Source organism: Nicotiana tomentosiformis, chromosome 6, assembly GCF_000390325.3.
Source record: "Nicotiana tomentosiformis chromosome 6, ASM39032v3, whole genome shotgun sequence".
NCBI classification, from domain to species: Eukaryota; Viridiplantae; Streptophyta; class Magnoliopsida; order Solanales; family Solanaceae; genus Nicotiana; species Nicotiana tomentosiformis.
In genome coordinates, this window is record NC_090817.1 from 128006201 (window position 1) to 128027480 (window position 21280).

The window sequence follows — 21280 nt, forward strand, 5'->3', positions numbered from 1 at the left end:
CACACACACACACACACACACACACACACACACTACTATATTAGGAAGAAATTACTCTCCAAATTGAATTGATAGTTTTTTATTTTTTGTTATTTTTGTTTTTTATTGTAAAATAGTTTTAAAACTCCAACTTGAAACTACTCTCCAATTTGAATGAGTAGTTTATTTTTTTATATTTTTTTTTTATAGATAAATTATAATCTTTTGCTTCTCCTATTCTATATAGATAGATTTGAATGAGTAGTTTATTTTATATATATATATATATATATATATATATATATATATTCGTTTTTTATAGATATATATATTAATTCAAAATCCAAAAAAGAAATTAGTTAGAAAGGTAGTTTATTTTGTCTTAACAATGCCACTTGGCTTTTTGTGGTTATACCACTTGTCTTAATATAGTGCTTTTGCTTCTCCTATTCTATATAGATAATTTCTTATGAAAAATCTTTGTTTTCATTTATTCTTTTCACATAAAATTTAGCACTATTCCATATAATATTTGGGTCTAATTTTCTTTTGTGCATAACTAATACCCGTATAAGTGTTATATAGAAATTTATGTACTCCCTCCGTTCACTTTTAGTTGTTCACTATGGACTTTGCACACCCCTTAAGAAATAATAAATGACGTGTATAATTTACCATGATACCCATATTAATTGATGCATATTGTTAATGGATTTGAGAAAATGATTTGAAATGAGTAATTAATTCTGTGGGTATAACAGGAAAAAAAATTATCTTCTTCTCTTGATATGCTAAAAGTGACAAGTAAAAATAAAAATCTATTTTTAGAATACCGGACAAGTAAAAATGGACGGAGAGAATATTATTTTACAAGGCTAAAATGTGAAATAAGAATGGGAGGATCAATAATACATGTATTAAAACCACTAAATGACAAAAATAGCCCTTCATCATAGTAATCAATATTTTATTTTGTTAAAAAGTAAAAAAACATATTTTGAAATAGATACTGTATAATGATTCTTAATAAAACAAGTCAAACCTCCAATAACAAAAATTCCTACATTACAATTGATGCATTACTAATTCCTATATTACAAGTCATACGTTACTGATTCCCATAATACAATATTATTAATCCCACATAACTTGCTTCTAATCTAAACGACCGCTAAATTCATAACAATGACTCATTGTTTAGCAAAAAAGAATTAAATAAGTGAATGTCAATAGTGACCAATAAAGATGAATGTTAAAAACAAGACAACACACAATAAATTAAAAATGAATTCTTTTTTTTTTCTCTCTTACACTAAAAGGTTAACAATCTTATCAAAATAAGAGTTTAATTTGTTAGTAGATCGGAAATAAAAACTTGTTTTGTTGAGGCATTTCTCCAGGTATACCCACATGTGCGCCTCCTAATTCCGTGAAGTTCTTGGAGCATGTGCGATTTTTTCAAGATTCTCCTTATTCTTTATTTTATGTTAAAAAAACTTTTAATTAATTGTAGAGTGAAATTAACCAAAAATTGTTATAAATATATTATATTATGGATGTTCATTTACTCCGTTGTAAATAAGTTTCCTGAAGAAGTTTATCCATATAAGACTCCGCCGTAAATATATTTATCTATTTAGTACTCTATTGGAAATAAGCCTCCTGAAGAAGCTTATCATTTTGGTACTCCGTTATGGATAAACATAACCTCCGATAGAAGATTATCTATATCTGGTACAGTAGCAGCTTGCAATAACAGCTTAGAAGCAGCTTACACAGCAGCTTGCAGTAGCAGCTTACACAGCAGCTTGCAGTAGCAGCTTACGCAACAGCTTCCTTTCTTCTATAAATAGAGGAGTTTTTATTCATTATGTACAGAAGATTGAAATTTGAATAATATATCAGTTTCTCTCTATACTTGTCTTTACTTTACAGTCCTTATTTTATAACACGTTATCAGCACGAGACTCTGCCATCTCGAGCAAATACTTTAAAAGTATCAGAGAATATGGATAATTCTCAAATTATGTTTGGATCAAAGACCAATCATGAAGATATTTGTGTAATTGATAGCGGAACAATTCATGCCATATTGATCAAAAATATTTTTCTTATTTGCATAAGAAAAAAGTAAATGTTTCAACAATTTCTGGTAATATAAGTTTGATTGAAGGCTCTGGAAGAGCCATTATATTTCTGTCTAAGGGAACAAAACTTATAATAGACAATGCATTATTCTCCTCCAAGTCCCGAAGAAATTTGTTAAGTTTTATAGATATCCGCCGAAATGGGTATCATGTTGAGACGACTGATAAAATGAATATGGAATATCTTTGTATTACAAAGAATGTTTCTGGCCAGAAGTACATTGTAGAAAAGTTACCAACTTTATCTTTTGGCTTATACTATTCAAAGATTAGTACAGTTGAAGCACACTCTATCGTAACCGAGAAGTTTACTGATTCAAATATTTTGGTGCTTTGGCATGGCTGTTTGGGCCATCCTGGATCAATAATGATGAGACGAATTACTGAAAATTCGAGTGGGCATCCATTAAAGAACTTGAAGATTCTTACAAATACTGAATTTTCTTATGATGCTTGTTATCAAGGCAAAATAATCACTAGACAATCACCAATGAAGGTTGGCATTGAATCCCCTGCCTTTTTAGAACGTATACATGGGGATATATGTGGACCTATTCACCTACCAAGTGGGTTGTTTAGATATTTTATGGTCCTAATAGATGCATCTTCAAGATGGTCTCATGTGTGCCTACTATCATCTCGCAATCTAGCGTTTGCAAAGCTATTAGCCCAAATAATTCGATTAAGGGCACAATTCCCAGATTATCCTATAAAGACTATTCGCCTTGATAATGCTGGAGAATTCTCATCTTAAGCTTTTGATGATTACTGCCTATCAGTTGGGATAAAAGTTGAACATCTTGTACCTTATGTTCATACTCAAAATGGCCTTGCAGAGTCATTTATTAAACGCCTGCAATTGATAGCAAGACCACTACTTATGAAAACAAAATTGCCCACTACTGTTTGGGGCCATGCTATCTTGCATGCAACATCACTTATCCGTCTCAGACCGACACATTATAATAAATATTCTCCGTCACAATTAGTTTTTGGTCATGAACCAAATATTGCTCATTTACGAATTTTTGGATGTGCTGTATATGTGCCAGTAACACCACCACAACGCAGTAAGATGGGCCCCCTAAAGAAGGTTAGGAATATATATTGGGTTTGAATCACCTTCTATTATTCGCTATCTTGAACCATTGACAGAAGATTTATTTAATGCTCGATTTACAGATTGTCGATTTGATGAAATAAATTTCCCACAATTAGGGGGAGAGAAAAAGAAAATCAAAAGAGAAATTGTGTGAAAAGTTTCATCATTATCTCACTTTGATCCACGTACCCCTATATGTAATCAAGAGGTCCAGAAGATCATCTATTTACAAAATATAGCAAATCAAATGCCAGACGCATTTACTGATTTGAAAAGGATAACTAAGTCGCATATCCCTGCAGAGAATGTACCTATCCGAATTGATGTCCCAACAGGACTATCTACTAGCATGAAAGCTAGTGAACCTAAAGCACGCCTGAAGCGTGGTAGACCTTTGGGTTCTAAGGATCGAAATCCTAGAAAAAGAAAATCGACAAATGATCAAAATAATATTATGAAGGGATCTCCTGAAGAGACCCAAGATCTGATTAGTTCTGAAATTCCTGAATAAATCAATGAACTCGAGACTCAAGTGAGTGAGGAACTTTTAATAAGTTCTACTGGTGATGAAATTAATTTAAATCGATGTGAAATAGTGGTGGATAATATTTTTGCATATAATGTTGCACTTAATATTATGCAAGATAGTGAGAATCCTGAACCCAGATCTGTCGAAGAATGTCGACAAAGATCTAATTGGCCAAAATGGCAAGAACCAATTCAATCGGAATTGAAGTCACTTGCTAATAGAGAGGTCTTTGGACCAGTAGTACAAACACCTGCTGGTATAAAATCAGTTGGTCATAAATGAGTTTTTGTGCGAAAAAGGAATGATAAAAATGAAGTTGAAAGATACAAGGCTCGCCTTGTTGCACAGGGATTCTCACAACGACCTGGAGTCGAATATGAAGAAACATATTCACCCATTATGGATGCCATAACATTTCGATATCTCATCAGTTTATCCTTACATGAAAGGCTTGAAATACATCTAATGGATGTGGTTACAACTTATCTGTACGGGTCACTTGATAATGAGATTTACATGAAAATCCCTGAAGAATTTAAAATGCCTGAAGCATATTCAAAATCTCGGAATATTTACTTAATCAGATTACAAAGATCTTTGTACGGTTTAAAACAATCTGGGCGCATGTGGTATAATCGCCTCAGTGAATATTTGCTGAAAGAGGGTTACATAAATGACGTTATTTGTCCATATATTTTTATAAAGAAGATAACTTCAGAATTTATTATACTTGCTGTTTATGTTGATGGCATAAATCTTGTTGGAACTCTAGAAGAGCTCCAAAAGGCAATTGAATATCTTAAAAAAGAATTTGAGATGAAAGATCTTGGAAAGACAAAACTTTGTCTTGGTCTGCAAATTGAACATTTAGCAGACGTGATCTTTATCCATCAATCTGCCTATACAGAAATGATCTTAAAATGCTTTTACATGGACAAAGCGCACCCATTGAGTACACCAATGGTTGTTCGATCACTTGAAGTGAATAAGGACCCGTTCCGACCTCCAAAAGAGGAAGATGAACTCCTTGGTTCTGAAACACCATATCTCAGTGCAATTGGTGCACTTATATATCTTGCTAATGCTACAAGGCCTGACATGGCATTTTTTGTTAATTTACTAGCAAGATATAACTCTTCTCCTACAAAGAGACATTGGAATGGGATTAAGCATATTTTGCGATATTTAAAGGGAACTCTTGATATGGGTTTGTTTTATGCTAACAAATGTAGTGCAGATCTTATTGGTTATGCAGATGCAGGTTATTTATCTGATCCCCATAAAGCACGATCTCAAACCGGGTACGTGTTTACATGTGGAGGTACTGTCATAGCATAACGCTCCACAAAGCAATCTGTTGTTGCTACTTCTTCAAATCATGCTGAGATAATAGCTATTCATGAAGCAAGTAGGGAATGCGTATGGTTGAGATTAGTGATTCATTTTATTCAAGAAAAATGTGGTTTGGAATGTGATAAAAGATCTACAATTTTATACGAGGACAATGCTGCATGCATAGCTCAATTGAAGGGAGGATTTATAAAAGGAGATAGAACGAAGCACATTTCATCAAAATTATTCTACACACACGATCTTCAGAAAAATGGTGATATTGATGTGCAACAAATCCGTTCAAGTGACAATCCGTCAGATTTATTCACTAAATCTTTGCCAACTTCAACTTTTGAGAAGATGGTATACAAGATTGGAATGCAGAGACTCAAATATTTGAAACAAGATTTTCATGAGGGGGAGTAAAATACGCGATATATATTTTTCCTTACTAAGGTTTTTCCCACAGGGTTTTCCTTATAAGGTTTTTAATGAGGCAGCTAGCAATGCGTATTACTAAATATGTGTACTCTTTTTCCTTCACTAGGATTTTTTTCCCACGGGATTTTTTCTAGTAATATTTTAATGAGGCACATTATCTTTTAATGAACATCCAAGGGGGAGTCTTATAAATATATTATATTATGGATGTTCATTTACTCCGTTGTAAATAAGCTTCCTGAAGAAGTTTATCCATATGAGATTCCGTCGTAAATATGTTTATCTATTTAGTACTCTATTGGAAATAAGCCTCCTGAAGAAGCTTATCATTTTGGTACTCCGTTATGTATAAACATAACCCCCGATAAAAGATTATCTATATTTGGTACAGTAGCAGCTTACACAGCAGCTTGCAGTAGCAGCTTATGCAGCAGCTTCCTTTCTTCTATAAATAGAGGAGTTTTCAGTTCATTATGTGCAGAAGTTTAAAATTTGAATAATTTATCAGTTTATCTCTGCACTTGTCTTTTACTTCACTGTCCTTATTTTATAACAAAAATAAAATAAAAAATCATACATGTAGTGTACTTGAAGTCTTGAACTCCTAGTCAACTGCTACTAATATTAACGCTATCCACTGACTAGGTTTTCCTCCTCGGACTCATCATCCCCCTTTCAATTCAAATCCTTTCCACGTAGTCGTCCTCCCTCTCTTTTTAGTTTTTTCCCCCACACTGAACCGTACGTACTATACTTTCTTCTACTTATAATTCTGTAGTTGCAAACCCCCAAATATTGCTGTGATTCATAATAATGGAGGGTGGAGGAGGAGGAGAAGAGTATAATCCGCGGAGTGTTGAGGATGTTTTTAGGGATTTCAAGGCTCGCCGTGCTGCCTTGATTAAGGCCCTTACCTCAGGTTATCTTGCTTTTTTCAAAGTTTAATGACTACTCCTTCCGTATTGCCTTTATATTATTTTTATTGTGAAATTAGGGTATGCTTTATATATTTAGAAATTAGACCCCTTTTGTTGTTGAACAAAATCATAGATTTTTGATTTCCCATGTAGTAGTAATGGTGTCTTCCTTGGCTTCAAGTGTTCCTTTTTTTTTTCCTTCAGATTTTTGTCTATTTATCTTCATAAAAAATATATCTTTATCTAATTGTGTTTTTTTTTTTCTGGTAAAATTCCAGATGTGGAAGAATTTTATCAGCAATGTGATCCTGGTAAGGTTTTTCTTCTAGTTGGACCTTGGGTGCAAAGTTTGGAAATTTTTGATTTGCGTGATTTGTAATTAGTAACTTTCATTGTGATTGTTGTTTCATTTTAGTTTTGTGTACTTATTAGAGAATATGATTGCACTAGATGAAGATGCTGCCATTGTGCGTTGGCCGTGAATGTTTTCTGCCGTTGATGCAGGAATTTATTTGTTCATGGGCAGCTTTTTTCTCCACGTTGTTATGTGTGTCGGTGTATAACTGAAAAGATTTTAAAAGAAAGAGAATCAGTTCATTATGAGCAAGTTACACAGATTTGTGCTAGTTGTCAACTTGTCATTTGGTGATAACTACGTCTAAAAAAATCTAGAACTGACCCACAGTAACTGTTTTATCTGATCCCCGCCGTTTACTTGACTTAGAAGTCATTGTGATGTCTGATGCAGTCACATGCGGGAAGGAAGCCATGTTGAAGGAGTCAATGAATAGATTATGCCTTGTGAATAACTGTATTGTTTGATTAGATTAGACACTAGCCACACATATGCTCCATTTTTCGTTTTTGCCCCCTCTTTCTTCTTTCCCTTGAACTTTCATTCTGTGGGTACTAAGGTGGTGGTGATATGTGGTTTTGCTGATATAAGTGCTCAGAGTCGGAAGAAAGGATAGGGTGTGTTTTGGTCCTAGGAATTTATGTAGGAGAAGCCAATTGATTAGCTCTTTTTTGTTATGATCAATTCGTCTTTTTTCCTTTTTAATTGCTCAATCGTTTGTCTTTTATTTGTACCACGCACAATTAGATCCCTTTGGAGAAAATTAGGCTGCAATTGAATCAGCAATAATGTTAAAATATTTGTATAAAATGGTTGTTTAAACATTTTATTCCATCTGTTCAAGCCTCCTTGGTAGACAAAGTTACCTGGTACTTGTTGTTGGTGGGAAGTAGCAGGTATCCCCTGGAATTAGTTGAGGTGCGGGCAAGCTTGCCCGGATACCACAGTTATAAAAAAACTGGTTGTTCAATCAGCTCAATGGTTAACAAACATCAGTGTTATACATGTTACTTGTTTGTAGTTTTATAAATCTGGGCATTGTCACGTTTCAGTGGCCAGCCTGTGTAAAAGAACTGCCATCATACATGTGACCTTCTGCAGCTTACTAAGTTTTGGCACGTCAAGTGTTCTGCAGCCCCTCTATTTTGTTCCATTAGCCAAGGACAAAAGCGAAAAATGATTGAAGAAGTGTAAACGCTCTTGCATATCAATTATTGCCATATTTTTAGTAAGTGTTTATCCTCCATAGAAGCAGAGGAACACTTATAAATTACAGGGCATTGAGCTTAAAAATGTTGTTTTTCCTGAGTCTTTGCTCCTGATTTGCACTCCCTTGCTTCTGTAGCTCTGCTAAATGAATATATCAATATATTGTCCGACATTAATGCATTTAGTGGTGATTTACAGATGAAAATATTTGCTTAAAGTTTTCAAAAGTGAACTTGCTCTACTGTTAGAAGTGTCATATGCATTGTCACTGACTCATATTATGCTACCGGAAGTGTCATATCTTTCTCTTTTTATTGAGGCTCAATTTGTGGTGATATTTACTAATGCTACTTTTTCATACCATGGACCCCTTCTTCACGGAATGAAAAGCTTTTGGTTAACATTAATGTGGTATCCTTTAATTTGGCAATTTAATTCATCTTTTATGATTTATATAGTTTCTGGTTCAAGCGGTCAAACCTGTCCATTGTGTTTTATGCAGAGAAGGAAAACTTGTGCTTGTACGGACTCCCAAATGAACAATGGGAGGTCAATCTGCCTGCTGAAGAGGTACCACCAGAGCTTCCCGAGCCTGCTCTTGGTATTAACTTTGCTAGGGATGGGATGCAAGAAAAGGACTGGCTATCCTTAGTCGCAGTCCACAGTGATTCTTGGTTGCTTTCTGTTGCCTTCTATTTCGGTGCTAGATTTGGGTTTGATAAATCCCACAGGTACTCCTCGTCCAAACATTTTTTACTGTTGCAAGTTCAAATATTTCGATGCTTAAAGACTGTTAAGAGCATTGGTTGATAGAAAAGTATCAGTAGATAACTGAAACTCTGTTTTTGATGTGATCATTCTAGGATATTCTCCATTCCAGTTATTCATTTGATATTTTTTCTATGAATTTATAAATCAATCTCTTTTTGTTAATTCTGATTCTCAGCACTACAATCTGATGATCTATTTTCCGTGGTTTGTTTTCTTTATCAAATCCATGCCTCTATAGAATTGGGATTGTTGCATTGAGTGTTTATTGAGGTCGGTAGTATAGTTCAGACACTCTTGGCATCTAGCTGCTGCTAACAGACTGTGCTACTTTGCCAGGCAAGGTGCAAATATTAAGCCTGTTTAATACTAAGTTGTATGCATGGGTAGTACTGAGATGATTCAATCAGACCACAAGGTGTTCCAGTTACATGCCAAAAAAATTCTTCCTCAAGCTTGGTTACTATTTATTATATGGGCAAATCTCGAATCAATGTTAAAAAGTAATAAACGGTTGACCTCTCGTTGCCCGGATTTCTGTTTGATTAACATACCTAATGTTACCACCAAAGGATGTGGTGTAGTGGATGGGGCTGCTCCTCCCTTAACCAGAGGTCTCGGTTTCGAGCCTTAGGTAGGAAATAATCGTTGGTAGGGAGCGCTACCCCCCGAATGGGACCCTACCCGGCGCGAATCCGGATATAGTAGGCTCCAATGCAGGTACCGGACCCCGGGTGGGAAACAAAAAAAAAACATACCTAATGTTTTTCAAACTTATGTTGGGCTAAGCCCAGTCAATGAAACAACATCGAATAGTACTCAAGCTCAAGTATGTTCTTTGAAATTGTGAAAGAGCTCTTATTGAGGCAAGGTTCAATTACTTGATTTAATTTGAATTCATTTTCACATTTTGTGTTTGCTACATGGAGGATCCTTTTTTGAGAGGGTCTGATAAATTGAAAATGCTCCAACTTTTCCCTTAGAAAAGTAAATCTGATGTTAATTGGAAGTGTCATGTTCTGGTTATTTTCTCAGAAGCCTACTGTATAGAGGATATAGTCCATGAGGTCCTTGTTCCTATTAATCTACCTAAGGTTGTGCCTTCTTTTGAGACACACATCAGAATATACATATGTCAGTATGTGCCTCGGTGGCGACAGAAGTCAACAGACTTCCACACCTCATGAAGTTTACTGCATTTATTTTCTCCCTTGCTCATAGTTTCCTACTTTGTTTTCTCAGGAAGAGGCTTTTCAACATGATAAATGATCTGCCTACAATATATGAAGTAGTGACCGGTGCTGCAAAGAAACAACACAGAGAAAAATCTTCCATCTCCAGCCACAGTGGCAAAAAATCCAAGTCAAATTCCAAAGTGGTAAGGACTATTATTGCACAATATGTTGGTTTCAAGTTAGATGTATCATGATGTTTAAATTATTATGAGGCAACTTTGCATTGGATGCATTGCTTGCATGATTTGGGAGATTTTAATTTTTAACTGTCTCTTTCCCCTCCTATGCCTTTAGTAGACTAAACTAGTGAAATATATTTGCATTGCAAGGGTAAGAATATTTGTAATCACTAATTGTAATACTAAGACGGCTTTTACTTTATAAAATACTTTAAGAGTATAATAAACTTTACAGCAAAGTTACCTTGCAACTAATTAAGTTAGTAAAATTTTTGACTATGAATTTGCACATTAGTTGTGCGCAGGACATTTCTTTATTCCTTGCTCGGAGAGCTTGTCTTGAACTAGCTGATTTGGTCTAACTTTGTGATGATACGTATCATTTCTGCACATGATCTTGACTTCTTTGATTTATCATTGTTTTTTTGGTGGCAAAAGCAGAGGGCACCGGATTATCAGGAGACGCTTACAAAGTTGCAGCCTAAAGATGAAGAGGAGGGCTTGGATGAGCAGGATGAGGAGGAGCATGGCGATACACTGTGTGGTGCCTGTGGGGAAAATTATGCGGCGGATGAATTCTGGATATGCTGTGACTTATGTGAAAAGTGGTTCCACGGCAAGTGTGTGAAGATTACCCCTGCCAGAGCTGAGCATATTAAGCAATACAAATGTCCAGCTTGTAGCAACAAGAGGGCTCGAGTTGACATATAAAATCGGATAATGTAGCATCTTACTGCCTTTGTTGGATAGGTTATTCAGGTTGTTTGGCTTTAACTTATGGATTTGTAATGGTTAAGATTCATCTTTGTATACATTTGGCTCTAACATGCTGATGAATTAGGGTTTTAATTGTTGGTTTAGTGATAAATAGTCTTAATTCAGCCAAATAGGTCCACATTGTGATTTTAGATATTTAACTTCTTTCTGTTTTAGTGGGATTGAGTCTCTTTATTGTGATCTATGGAGCTCCATTTTCACTTATATGCAATTGTGTCGCCTAGTATTGTGGATAATGGCCATGTTGATTATACCATTCAAAAGATGGTATACTCGCATCGTATATTTCCTAGTCGCCCTCATCCAAAGGAGTCGAATAGGCTTTTTAAGGTGTAAGCTACTAAGATGTTTTTTATTTTTAGAGTTCAAATCCTAAAGCTTTTTATTGGTTTCTATCTTTATTGCCTTGTCACTGTTTATAGAAAAGTAATTCTTAATAATCTACTATGGCCGCATTTTCTTTTTTGTACTTTTTTTGTATTTGAAATACTAACTTATATTCGAGTTAAGATACTCGATGTTTGTTGGTCAGTCAGGTAAATTAGCTCCATATTTATTTTGCGAGCAAGGAGTTGTTTGGTTGGAAAATATGTTATTTCAGAATTAATTATTACGAGACTAGTTATCTTAGTATTGTTAATGCTGACATCTCGGAATAATCAATTTGGAGATTAATTATACTGCAATTTATACTAATCAAATATGAAATAATTTTATTTCAAATTTAATATCGTAATTATCTCTTATAACTGATTTATTATTGGCAACTCTATACGTGCATTTTCTTATTTAACCACTTGAGTTGAGTACATTTCTGAGCCCTGCTTTTTACAATCTCCACTGTCACTGCTTCGACAATGGCGGCTTCTTCAACTTGCATGTTCAGATCCTCTTTCTTCTCTCCCAATCCCCATCCAAAGCAACAATCCCCTGCTAAATCCAACGGCGTTCAGTTCTTCACTCCTATTAAAGCCACAGCTTCTTCTACAGATGATGCAATCTCCGCATCTACACAACCTCAAAAACACCGCCGCCCTGCTGATGAGAACATCCGTGAGGAAGCCCGCCGCCACATCTCTTCCCACAATTTCTCTGCCAGGTATGCCCTACCCAATTGGCCATTGCCCTTCCACTTCGACGGTGTATATAAATAGGGATTTTAGTTCCTGGGTTATTGCTTTATTCCTCTTTTGGTTTCTGTACTGAGCTCATTTAATCTTCAATTCATTCAAATGTGTGGTTTTCAGTTCCTGAAACTAACAGACAGTGAATTTTTTTTAAGGGAATTGTTATGTTAAATGAAAAAAAAGAAGAAAAAAAGCAGAAATAGTGTGGCAATCAAAAAGCCCTCTTTCCAAGGTATTCTTGATTAATCATCCTTCAAGATTCCTTTTTTCCGTTTTTCAGCTTAATTTGTATCCTATGCGAGAAAATAATTGGTATTTTGGGGGTTCTAAATTATGGGTCGTCCTTGGAATTTTGAGTGTTGGAAGTGATAATGATGTGAGAGAGCTTGATAGTTCTTTGAGGCAAATGAAGACTGATTCAGAAAGGTTCAAACTTCTCACAAGATTTAAAGTGTAAAAGCTGCATACTCTTAATTTGATGCGCATCAACTATTGGTGCAGGAGCATCAAAGATGATCTGTCGCAGGCAGAGTTTACACTTTATTCACCTTTTATCTTATGTTTGTTTTTAATAATGATTCTGTTAAGTTTTTTTACAACGTTAAATCAGGGATCAAAATCGCACATTTGTTTTAATTGAAGGCTGAGTATACTCAACTGAATAATACGGGAATCAAAACTGGAATAATGGAATAGCAGATCGACTAAATTGCTTTTTCCCCAGCTTATTAACAAATCATATGAATGTGTATTTATGTAAAGTTCCCGTCTACTTCACCACTAAGTGGTTGTAATTGTACTAGGAACCTACTTAAAAAATTTCATCTGCTTCTACAGGTATGTGCCTTTTAATGCCGACCCTAACTCCAGTGAGTGGTATTCTCTCGACGAGATCATTTACCGCAGCCGCTCCGGTGGTCTACTTGATGTCCAGCATGATATGGACGCTCTCAAGAAGTTTGATGGCCAGTACTGGCGCTCCCTGTTTGATTCCCGGGTGGGCAAGACCACTTGGCCTTATGGTTCTGGTGTTTGGTCCAAGAAGGAATGGGTCCTACCTGAAATTGACAGTGATGATATTGTCAGTGCTTTTGAAGGAAATTCCAATCTTTTTTGGGCTGAGCGTTTCGGCAAACAGTTCCTTGGCATGAGTGATTTGTGGGTCAAACATTGTGGAATCAGCCACACTGGTAGCTTTAAGGATCTTGGCATGACTGTACTGGTGAGTCAAGTAAATCGGTTGCGGAAAATGCATAAACCAGTCGTGGGTGTTGGCTGTGCTTCCACTGGAGACACGTCAGCTGCACTGTCGGCTTACTGCGCATCTGCAGGCATCCCATCAATTGTATTCTTACCTGCAAATAAGATTTCTATGGCGCAACTGGTTCAACCAATAGCCAATGGGGCTTTTGTGTTGAGTCTTGACACTGATTTTGATGGATGCATGCAGTTGATTCGCGAAGTCACAGCTGAGTTGCCCATTTACTTGGCAAATTCCTTGAATAGTTTGAGGCTAGAAGGGCAAAAGACGGCAGCTATAGAGATTCTGCAGCAGTTTGACTGGGAAGTTCCTGACTGGGTGATAATTCCTGGTGGAAACCTGGGCAATATATATGCATTTTATAAAGGTTTTCAAATGTGCAAGGAGCTGGGACTTGTTGATCGTATCCCGAGACTTGTTTGTGCTCAAGCAGCCAATGCAAATCCGCTTTACTTGCATTATAAATCTGGTTGGAAAGAATTCAAATCTGTCAAGGCAAATACAACATTTGCATCTGCTATACAGATTGGCGACCCTGTATCTATCGATAGGGCTGTTTATGCACTGAAGAACTCCAACGGGATAGTGGAGGAGGCAACTGAGGAAGAGTTGATGGATGCGATGGCTCAGGCAGATTCAACTGGGATGTTCATATGCCCCCACACTGGCGTGGCATTGACAGCACTATCCAAGCTGAGAAAGACGGGGGTTATTAGGCCAACTGATAGGACTGTGGTTGTGAGTACAGCTCATGGGTTGAAGTTTACTCAATCCAAGGTTGATTATCATTCAAAAGAAATAAAGAACATGGAATGCCGGTTTGCTAATCCACCAGTGCAGGTGAAAGCAGACTTTGGATCAGTCATGGATGTTCTCAAGAAATACCTGTTGAGCAAAAATTCTAAGTTCTAATTTGTTGGCAGAGTGAGTTCTACTTATATACCAAAATGATCATCTTTTGGTTCATCTCGTTCACGCATGGTGTAGAATTTGGTTAGATGCTGATCCATCTGCTGGTAGAATTAGGTAGTCATGAAAGGCTCAGAGTTTCTTATGAGCGAAATAAACTTTAAGTAATTCAATGGAACATTTTGGTGGTTGTAACTTTCTGCTATTTATATGCTCCTTTGATTATGTTGGCAAGTGCCAGAATTGGTTCTGAACATTTTGTAGCATAGCATCTGCTTAATTTGGGTGGTGGTTTCTAGTACTTTGAGGGGATGTTACCCCTGTTCATTTGTAACCTACGCAGAGAACATGAAAACAGAGGAAAAAGCCCCTCAAATGGGATTGTTTATCATCTGAAATTTCTGTGTCGCCACACCTCACGAAGTGCTTTGACTACTAAAAGCAAAAATTCTACCTTTTCTTGGAAGGGGAAACAAGTTTATTTTATATGTTGTTTGCCACCTCATCAGGGTCATTGATATCTTAAAGAGGTTTTATATTTTAGAAACTGTAGCTGTGTACTGGCATCTTATTCGATTATTCTCGCTTTGCATGTAACTCTCTTGATGTCACAGAGAGGCTCTCAGTTGGTAACTTATTAGATTTCCTCACCATAATTTGTTATATTGAACCACACAAGTTGATCTTTTGCATGCTCCCTATTTGTTACATGGGTCATAAATGGGATGAAATTGGATCAACTGGTGTGAAGTTGATCCAAATTCAATGACATTACTCAATGTATAGGCTCGCTTTCGCAACCCGAAAGATCGGACATACCATTGGTTCATGTGATCTTCTTAGTTCTGCGTCTACTACTTTCTACACTTATTTGTTCTCCATAGGCATTGGTTTTAAACTCTGCTTCACCAGAGTCCCTAACTTTAGTGCTGAAATAAGAATTAGTTCTTGATTTGCGTATATGATTTGGGTGGACTCGAATTGTGCTAAAGTTGCTCCCTGGGCTAAGATGAGTCCTCAGACGTTCCTGCATATATATATGACTTTGATAAATTGGTGTTTTCCACTGGCATTGCAGCTGAAACTGTTGACTGGTTTTTGAGGTTAAATGTTATTGACGGCACTAATAAGTATACTTACCGTTCCCACTTAAATAGTCTATTGTATTCAAGATGTCAGGACAGACTTTTCTGGAGATAGATCGGTGTTTATTCTTAAAGTATAAAAGGGCATATATCAAATATACGTTCTTTTTTAAGATAACCGAGAAATCCATTGTTTCAGCCTCAGAATTCTATAAATAATAGGCCTGCCTCTTTTAACCTTCTCCACTTAAATATCAGACTTGCTTCACTAAAATAACTTAATGGATTTATAACAACATAATACCCATGGACATATAATTCACTGGCAGCACCAGGAAAGATGTTAGTAATAACAATTAATACAGACTATATTTCCAGGAGCAACTGAAAACATTTTTTTTTTTGGTTCCTCTAGCAGAAGCTTGAGCGATGACCAACATATTACAGGATTAAGCCATATTCTCATGTAATAGACAGCACAACAAATGGATACTAGTACAACATATATTTACATATTCATAGCCTGTGTAATGGCCTCTTTTTCTCCCATTTTCCATGTGGTCTGCACTGTTCCAGTAGACATCACCTTTCTGTATGTATGCTCAGGTGAAGCTACTTTCTCCATAGGAGTCATCTCTAAGTTGTCTGATTGTGGGATATCAGCTAACATACAAGAGCATCGCAGACAATGACTAAAGTAGAACTACGGCAACTGCAACTAGCACTGCTACAGTAAATATCAGAGCCTGCAGTAGTGATCTTATTTGAGATACATGTACAAAGGTAAATAAATTGAGGATTTTTAGGACAAAAATGCTGCCAATCCTACAAATAGCCAACTATTAGATTTCCTTGCCTATTTTTTTTTTATTACTTAGGAAGGTAAGAAAAAGGTTTTATTGATCAGAAATGGCACTAAGCTTGTGCTGAGGGAAACTACATTTCCTTGAAATTATCAGGAGTTATTAGGTGATCAAGCTGAAATGAGAATCAATGCAACTTGCACTTAAGGATGGTAACTCACAGCTATCGCATTGGCAGCCAGCCCTGCTCGCTCCCTTGGATCTTTGTGGTAGTAATTCCCAAAGTAAAGAACTGTTGCATAATACCACATGAATGGGAATACAAAACCAAGCAGCAGACTGGAATAATAATAGATAAGAGGAGAAGAACGCAAGTTAGAGCATGGTAACATACTGATAAAAAGAAGAAGCCTAGAACAGGATACAAATGATATAATGATAGAAGAGAGAGGATGAGAATGAGAAGAGGATCAACAAACACGAAACTCACAAAAACCATCCTATTCCACAACCAAAGCAAGGAAGAGGTCTGTCAAAGATTCCCAACCGATTGTCTTCCACATCTTTGAGGAGCATATAGTTGTTACCGGGATGCTCTTTGGCATCTTGCAGAAGATCTGTATGCATAAAATGACTTAAAAAAGCCACTACTGATATAAACACTAATATGAAGTGAGGTCAACGGCGGTCAGATGCAGTAGACTGCAGCAACAGAATATATTGATCCAAACTACCAAGTAAGTATCTCCATTTATTTATTTAAATTATTTATTTTGATAAGTAGTATCTATCTTCATTTAACATCGAAAGGTAAATCTTCGAGTTTGATTAGCAAAAATATTAGTAACAATTATATGAACGTAAAATTACTTCTTCAGTAAATACTTCTCTGAAGTCCTAATTTATGCTTGACCTTGTATTCTGAATCTTATAAAGAGGTTAAACTTTAGTATATTGAATCCAACTCCTGAAACATATGTATCCTTCAAGGGCTAACAAAGCTCAACATATGATGCCTAAAAGGCTATTGGCTCTTCTCATTACCTTTGAGGTAAGAGTACAAAAGAAACAAATAATTCATCATGAGCTTAGTATAATCTTTAAAAGCAGAGGTACAGAATTCTATGTTCTTGAATTTAATGCTCAATAACCATATAGGAGATAAGAAAGTCAGATGACTTTACTCGGTCAAAAATGTAATAGTTTTGTGAAGCTTTAGGAAAGAGCTAAAAGGACGGTGTTCATGTTCATACTGTATACCATCAGTGATTCGAAAGCATGAACACAGAATAGCATTCAAGTTACCATCTAACTTATTCTAACCAATGTGTCCTCTGCACGTGAAACAGTGAGAAACTGGACGAGTTTATCCAGGACATATTAAACCAGCAACGTTGGCCCTAGTTTTCTTTATACAAAGATGAGGATAATCACTAGTGCAACCGGATTACATCTTAAACCAATCTCTGAAGAACCACAGCATCTAAACATGCAGCGCAGTACCAGATAATTAAAATAGAGGGTACACCTTATTGACATATTACAATCCCAGTCATTGTAGTCAAATGTTTTCAAAATAATGCAATTCAAGATAGAGTGATTACAACCATTACCCATCTCCACAATATTATCCAATTTATCAAATTTCAGATAAAGAACATACATTGGAATTTGGTATCGTCCATGCTTGTAGAAGAATTCTATACAAGGCCAAACTCATAATGTTTCCCAAAGGGAAAAACATCAGATTTCAGAAATTGTTTTACGAGATTCAATAAGAAAACAAAGTGTGGGTACTAATATCAAACACGATTACATACTCTGATCCATTTGCTATTGTGGGTTCTGATCCTCAATTCCTCCTCCACGACTCCTGCAGCAAGTGATATTTGCAACTTCAGCAGCCGTTGCTCTGGTCTAATTGCGCCAAGACTCTAAATCAAATGAAGTGTGGGACAAGGAAATACTACCATCTTTGAAAGAAAAATCCCATCTTTTGGAAGAAAGTTCAGCAGAACCTTCATCAAGAGGACTTAATTAAGCATCTAACTTATAATTGGTCCATCTAAATGGGTAAAAGAGGTTGAGTTTAGCTTCAACCAAATATAATATTAATAACCACTCAAATTCCCAGGTAAGGTTGAAATGGAAGACCTCTTATATACTTGAAAACACGACTGCAACATGGCTTGCAATTATGCTATCTTATAACACAAAGAAATGCCAAGTTTTAGGCCACAGTTGAAGTTTTTGAAATCGCTAACAACTCTCTAAACTCACAGAAGACTACTCAACTCTAGTCAAACACTATTAAGAAACTCCTGACCATAATGCCTCACTAACTCTGGGGCATGGCCAAGTAGTGGGTGATAAATAAAAACTGTCAAATGTCTCGCCTCTTGCCTAGTTTATCTACAGGAATATGTGCATGAGACAAACTACCAAACCAAAACAGAAGCAGAAAGCAGAACAGCATTGTTTCAAACCTCCACAGCATTTATAATTCTCACTCCATAAGTCCTAACCAAACAAGACCACGAGTAGAACTACAGTAGAACCAATAACAATTCATAATTAATGAGATATCTCTTTCAGAGAAAAAAAAGCACAATCCAGATAAATTCCCTCTATTCCACTAATTGCTCATACTTGAAAACAATCCAGTGTCTTCTCTAGTAATTTTTCGTTTAAACCCAAAAGCATAAGAATAAACAAAAGAGAACTGCAACTGGTTCAATTAAATCGTATATGAAAATTGCAAACATAATTTACCACTCTTTGAAACCTTTCAAATGCAGCTCCAATAGATGACCAGGGAATATGCAAGAAGACCAAAACTGAAAGAAATTTTCCCCAAATGTTCTATATACCTAGTCTTATAAACCCTAATTTATCTTAAAAACAACTTACTTGCCAGTATTAGAATGAAATGAACCTGATTAGAACAAAAAATATATATACATATAGTTGAGAGAGAAAATATAGAGGATTCATATCAAAGACTTCAACTAGTTAGGAATTTAAGCTTAATTAATTGATTGACTGATTTGCATTTTGTACCTAGCCCAAAACCAAAGATAAAGAAGAGAAAGAATGAAATACAAAAATGTCTTACACCAAACTGAAGAGCCGGAGAGGATTGCTAGGAAGTCTCAAAAATGCAAATGGATAAAAGGAAGAATCAAATGTGGTCACTGAAAGCAGCGACGATCTCTTTCTCCTCCGTAATCAGTATGCTCCGCTCTGGAGTTCGTGCACCGAACCGGTGGTTTTGGACCGGCCAGTTAAAGACCGGTTGTTCACAAAAAAGTAGCGTTCAATTACGAGTTTTATTTGTAATTACTTTTTGAACCCCTAAGTTTAATAAAATACACACACTATTCCCGGTAGGAATGTACAAAGAAAGCCGATAAATTACATCAAACCGATAATCCGAGTCAAATTGGGAAAAAAACCCGATTGTGGTTTTGTTTAATTTAGTTTGATATTCGGTTTGGTTTGGTTTTAACTAAAAAAAGTCAAACCAACCCGATAGTACATTTATACACTTTTTAAATATATATTATACATATAAATATTCATTGTAATGTAATTTATAAATATTTTTTAAACTTTTTTACAGCTTTATCTTTTACCGAATTATTTTAAATTTGGACTTAACATTCTTGAATGCTAAATAAATCTTATAGCCCATAAATATAGTAACTCAAACAAAGTTCAAATTAATGCTAACAAAAGAAATTCAATTTAACATTAGGAATAATGATAGTGTTGGATGTCTATTTTTAGTTTTACATTGGTTTATAATGAAAATACATAACTTAGTTTATCTTTTTCTTTAGTGCTTAGTTATGTAATTAATAGTACTTATTAGCTATACTTATTTTAGCATGACTATTTTTAGATTATGTTAATTTTTATTATGACTTATTAATTAGCAATATTTACTTTATGCAAATTTATTATCGTTGTTATTGAATACTTTAGTATAATGCCATGACTTATCTCATATTATTGTGTTATTTTATTGAAAAATATATTATATAATTATATCTTGCCAGGAGTAAAGAAATATTTGGAGTATAAGTTACATATTTTGTACTATGAAGATTTAACGGAAAACACGAAAACCTAAAAAATCCGAGAAAAACCGAGATTGAAAAATCTGACTTTGTTGGTTTGGTTTGGTTTAGAGATTTAAAAATCCGACATCATTAATTTAATTTGATAATTAAAAAATTCGAATCAATCCGAGCTATGTACACCCCTAGTCCTACTCCCCGGGTAGGTACAAATGGCCGAAATGACTGTTATCTTCCTAAAATGAAAGTACAAAGTAGTTTTTGTTTTTACTTTTTTTCATAGAGATGTACTCCTCTATTCCAATTTTTGCATCTGGAAATAGAATTCTTTAGTTATTAAAATAAAATTTATGTATTTAGAAACTACGTAAGAATTATCATAAGTCAAATTAATTCATAAAATATTTAAAAAGCATATGAAAAATTTACTATCAAAGAATAATTCATTTGACTCTCGAAATTCGAACAGTCTAATATAAATTGAGACAAATGAAATAGTTTATAGTTTAAGTATATGTTTGAGAAGTATCCTTATCCATTGGAACTGTTTTTTAGTTTAACTTCTATTTACTGATATTGTAAGAAAAATTACTCCTATATTATGACGTCACTTAAAATTTAAAAATAAAATAATCTAATAAGTGAAATATATAGTAGTAAAATGAAAAATAAGACATAATTGACTGTAATTGTTAGGATCGAAAATTCGGGTAATGCGAAATTTAGCCAAACAACGGTATAATGACAATAACAAAGACAATGGAAGTTGATAATAACGGCAATTAAAGTAGATAAAGAAGACACCAATTTAACGTGGTTCGGTCAGTGTGACTTACGTCCATAAGCGGAGAGTAGCAATTTTACTATACCAATAAGAGTACAAAAGAGAGTACAAAATTAGAGTAAATACTCTAATTAATCCCAAATACCCTAAGGGAATAACCTCACAAGATCACTCCAAAGAAAGGGTTCACATAAGTGTTTCCCAACACTTAACTCTCATACAAAACACTCTTAATAAAGGAGGAAAAGAAGAAACAAGA

At 35.2% G+C, this 21280-nt stretch overlaps 3 protein-coding genes across 9 annotated transcripts; 2 read left to right on the forward strand and 1 right to left on the reverse strand.

The window, feature by feature from the left end:
* The first annotated feature begins 6111 nt into the window (after positions 1-6111).
* LOC104115243 (PHD finger protein ALFIN-LIKE 3-like) lies at positions 6112-11152 on the forward strand. 2 transcript variants are annotated; one of them, XM_009625828.4, is made up of 5 exons: positions 6112-6449; positions 6726-6758; positions 8514-8742; positions 10022-10157; positions 10635-11152. In XM_009625828.4, the coding sequence occupies exons 1-5, from the start codon at positions 6344-6346 to the stop codon at positions 10902-10904; spliced, it is 774 nt and encodes a 257-aa protein (XP_009624123.1). In that variant the 5' UTR covers positions 6112-6343; the 3' UTR covers positions 10905-11152. The 2 variants fall into 2 exon arrangements, with proteins under 2 accessions (XP_009624123.1, XP_009624122.1); XM_009625827.4 differs by having other exon boundaries at positions 6179-6449; positions 10632-11152.
* Positions 11153-11752: 600 nt separating this feature from the next.
* LOC104115244 (threonine synthase, chloroplastic-like) lies at positions 11753-14521 on the forward strand. The gene is made up of 2 exons (XM_009625829.4): positions 11753-12069; positions 12935-14521. The coding sequence occupies exons 1-2, from the start codon at positions 11828-11830 to the stop codon at positions 14268-14270; spliced, it is 1578 nt and encodes a 525-aa protein (XP_009624124.1). The 5' UTR covers positions 11753-11827; the 3' UTR covers positions 14271-14521.
* Positions 14522-15616: 1095 nt separating this feature from the next.
* LOC104115245 (large ribosomal subunit protein eL20z-like) lies at positions 15617-19469 on the reverse strand. 6 transcript variants are annotated; one of them, XM_033661034.2, is made up of 5 exons: positions 19271-19469; positions 17976-18028; positions 16646-16772; positions 16377-16447; positions 15617-16098 (listed from the first exon to the last, which is right to left on the reverse strand). In XM_033661034.2, the coding sequence occupies exons 2-5, from the start codon at positions 17983-17985 to the stop codon at positions 16016-16018; spliced, it is 291 nt and encodes a 96-aa protein (XP_033516925.1). In that variant the 5' UTR covers positions 17986-18028; positions 19271-19469; the 3' UTR covers positions 15617-16015. The 6 variants fall into 6 exon arrangements, with proteins under 6 accessions (XP_033516925.1, XP_070033899.1, XP_009624126.1 ...); XM_070177798.1 differs by having other exon boundaries at positions 17976-18173; positions 19271-19464; XM_009625831.4 differs by having other exon boundaries at positions 16377-16494; positions 17976-18072; positions 19271-19460.
* Positions 19470-21280: the final 1811 nt, after the last annotated feature.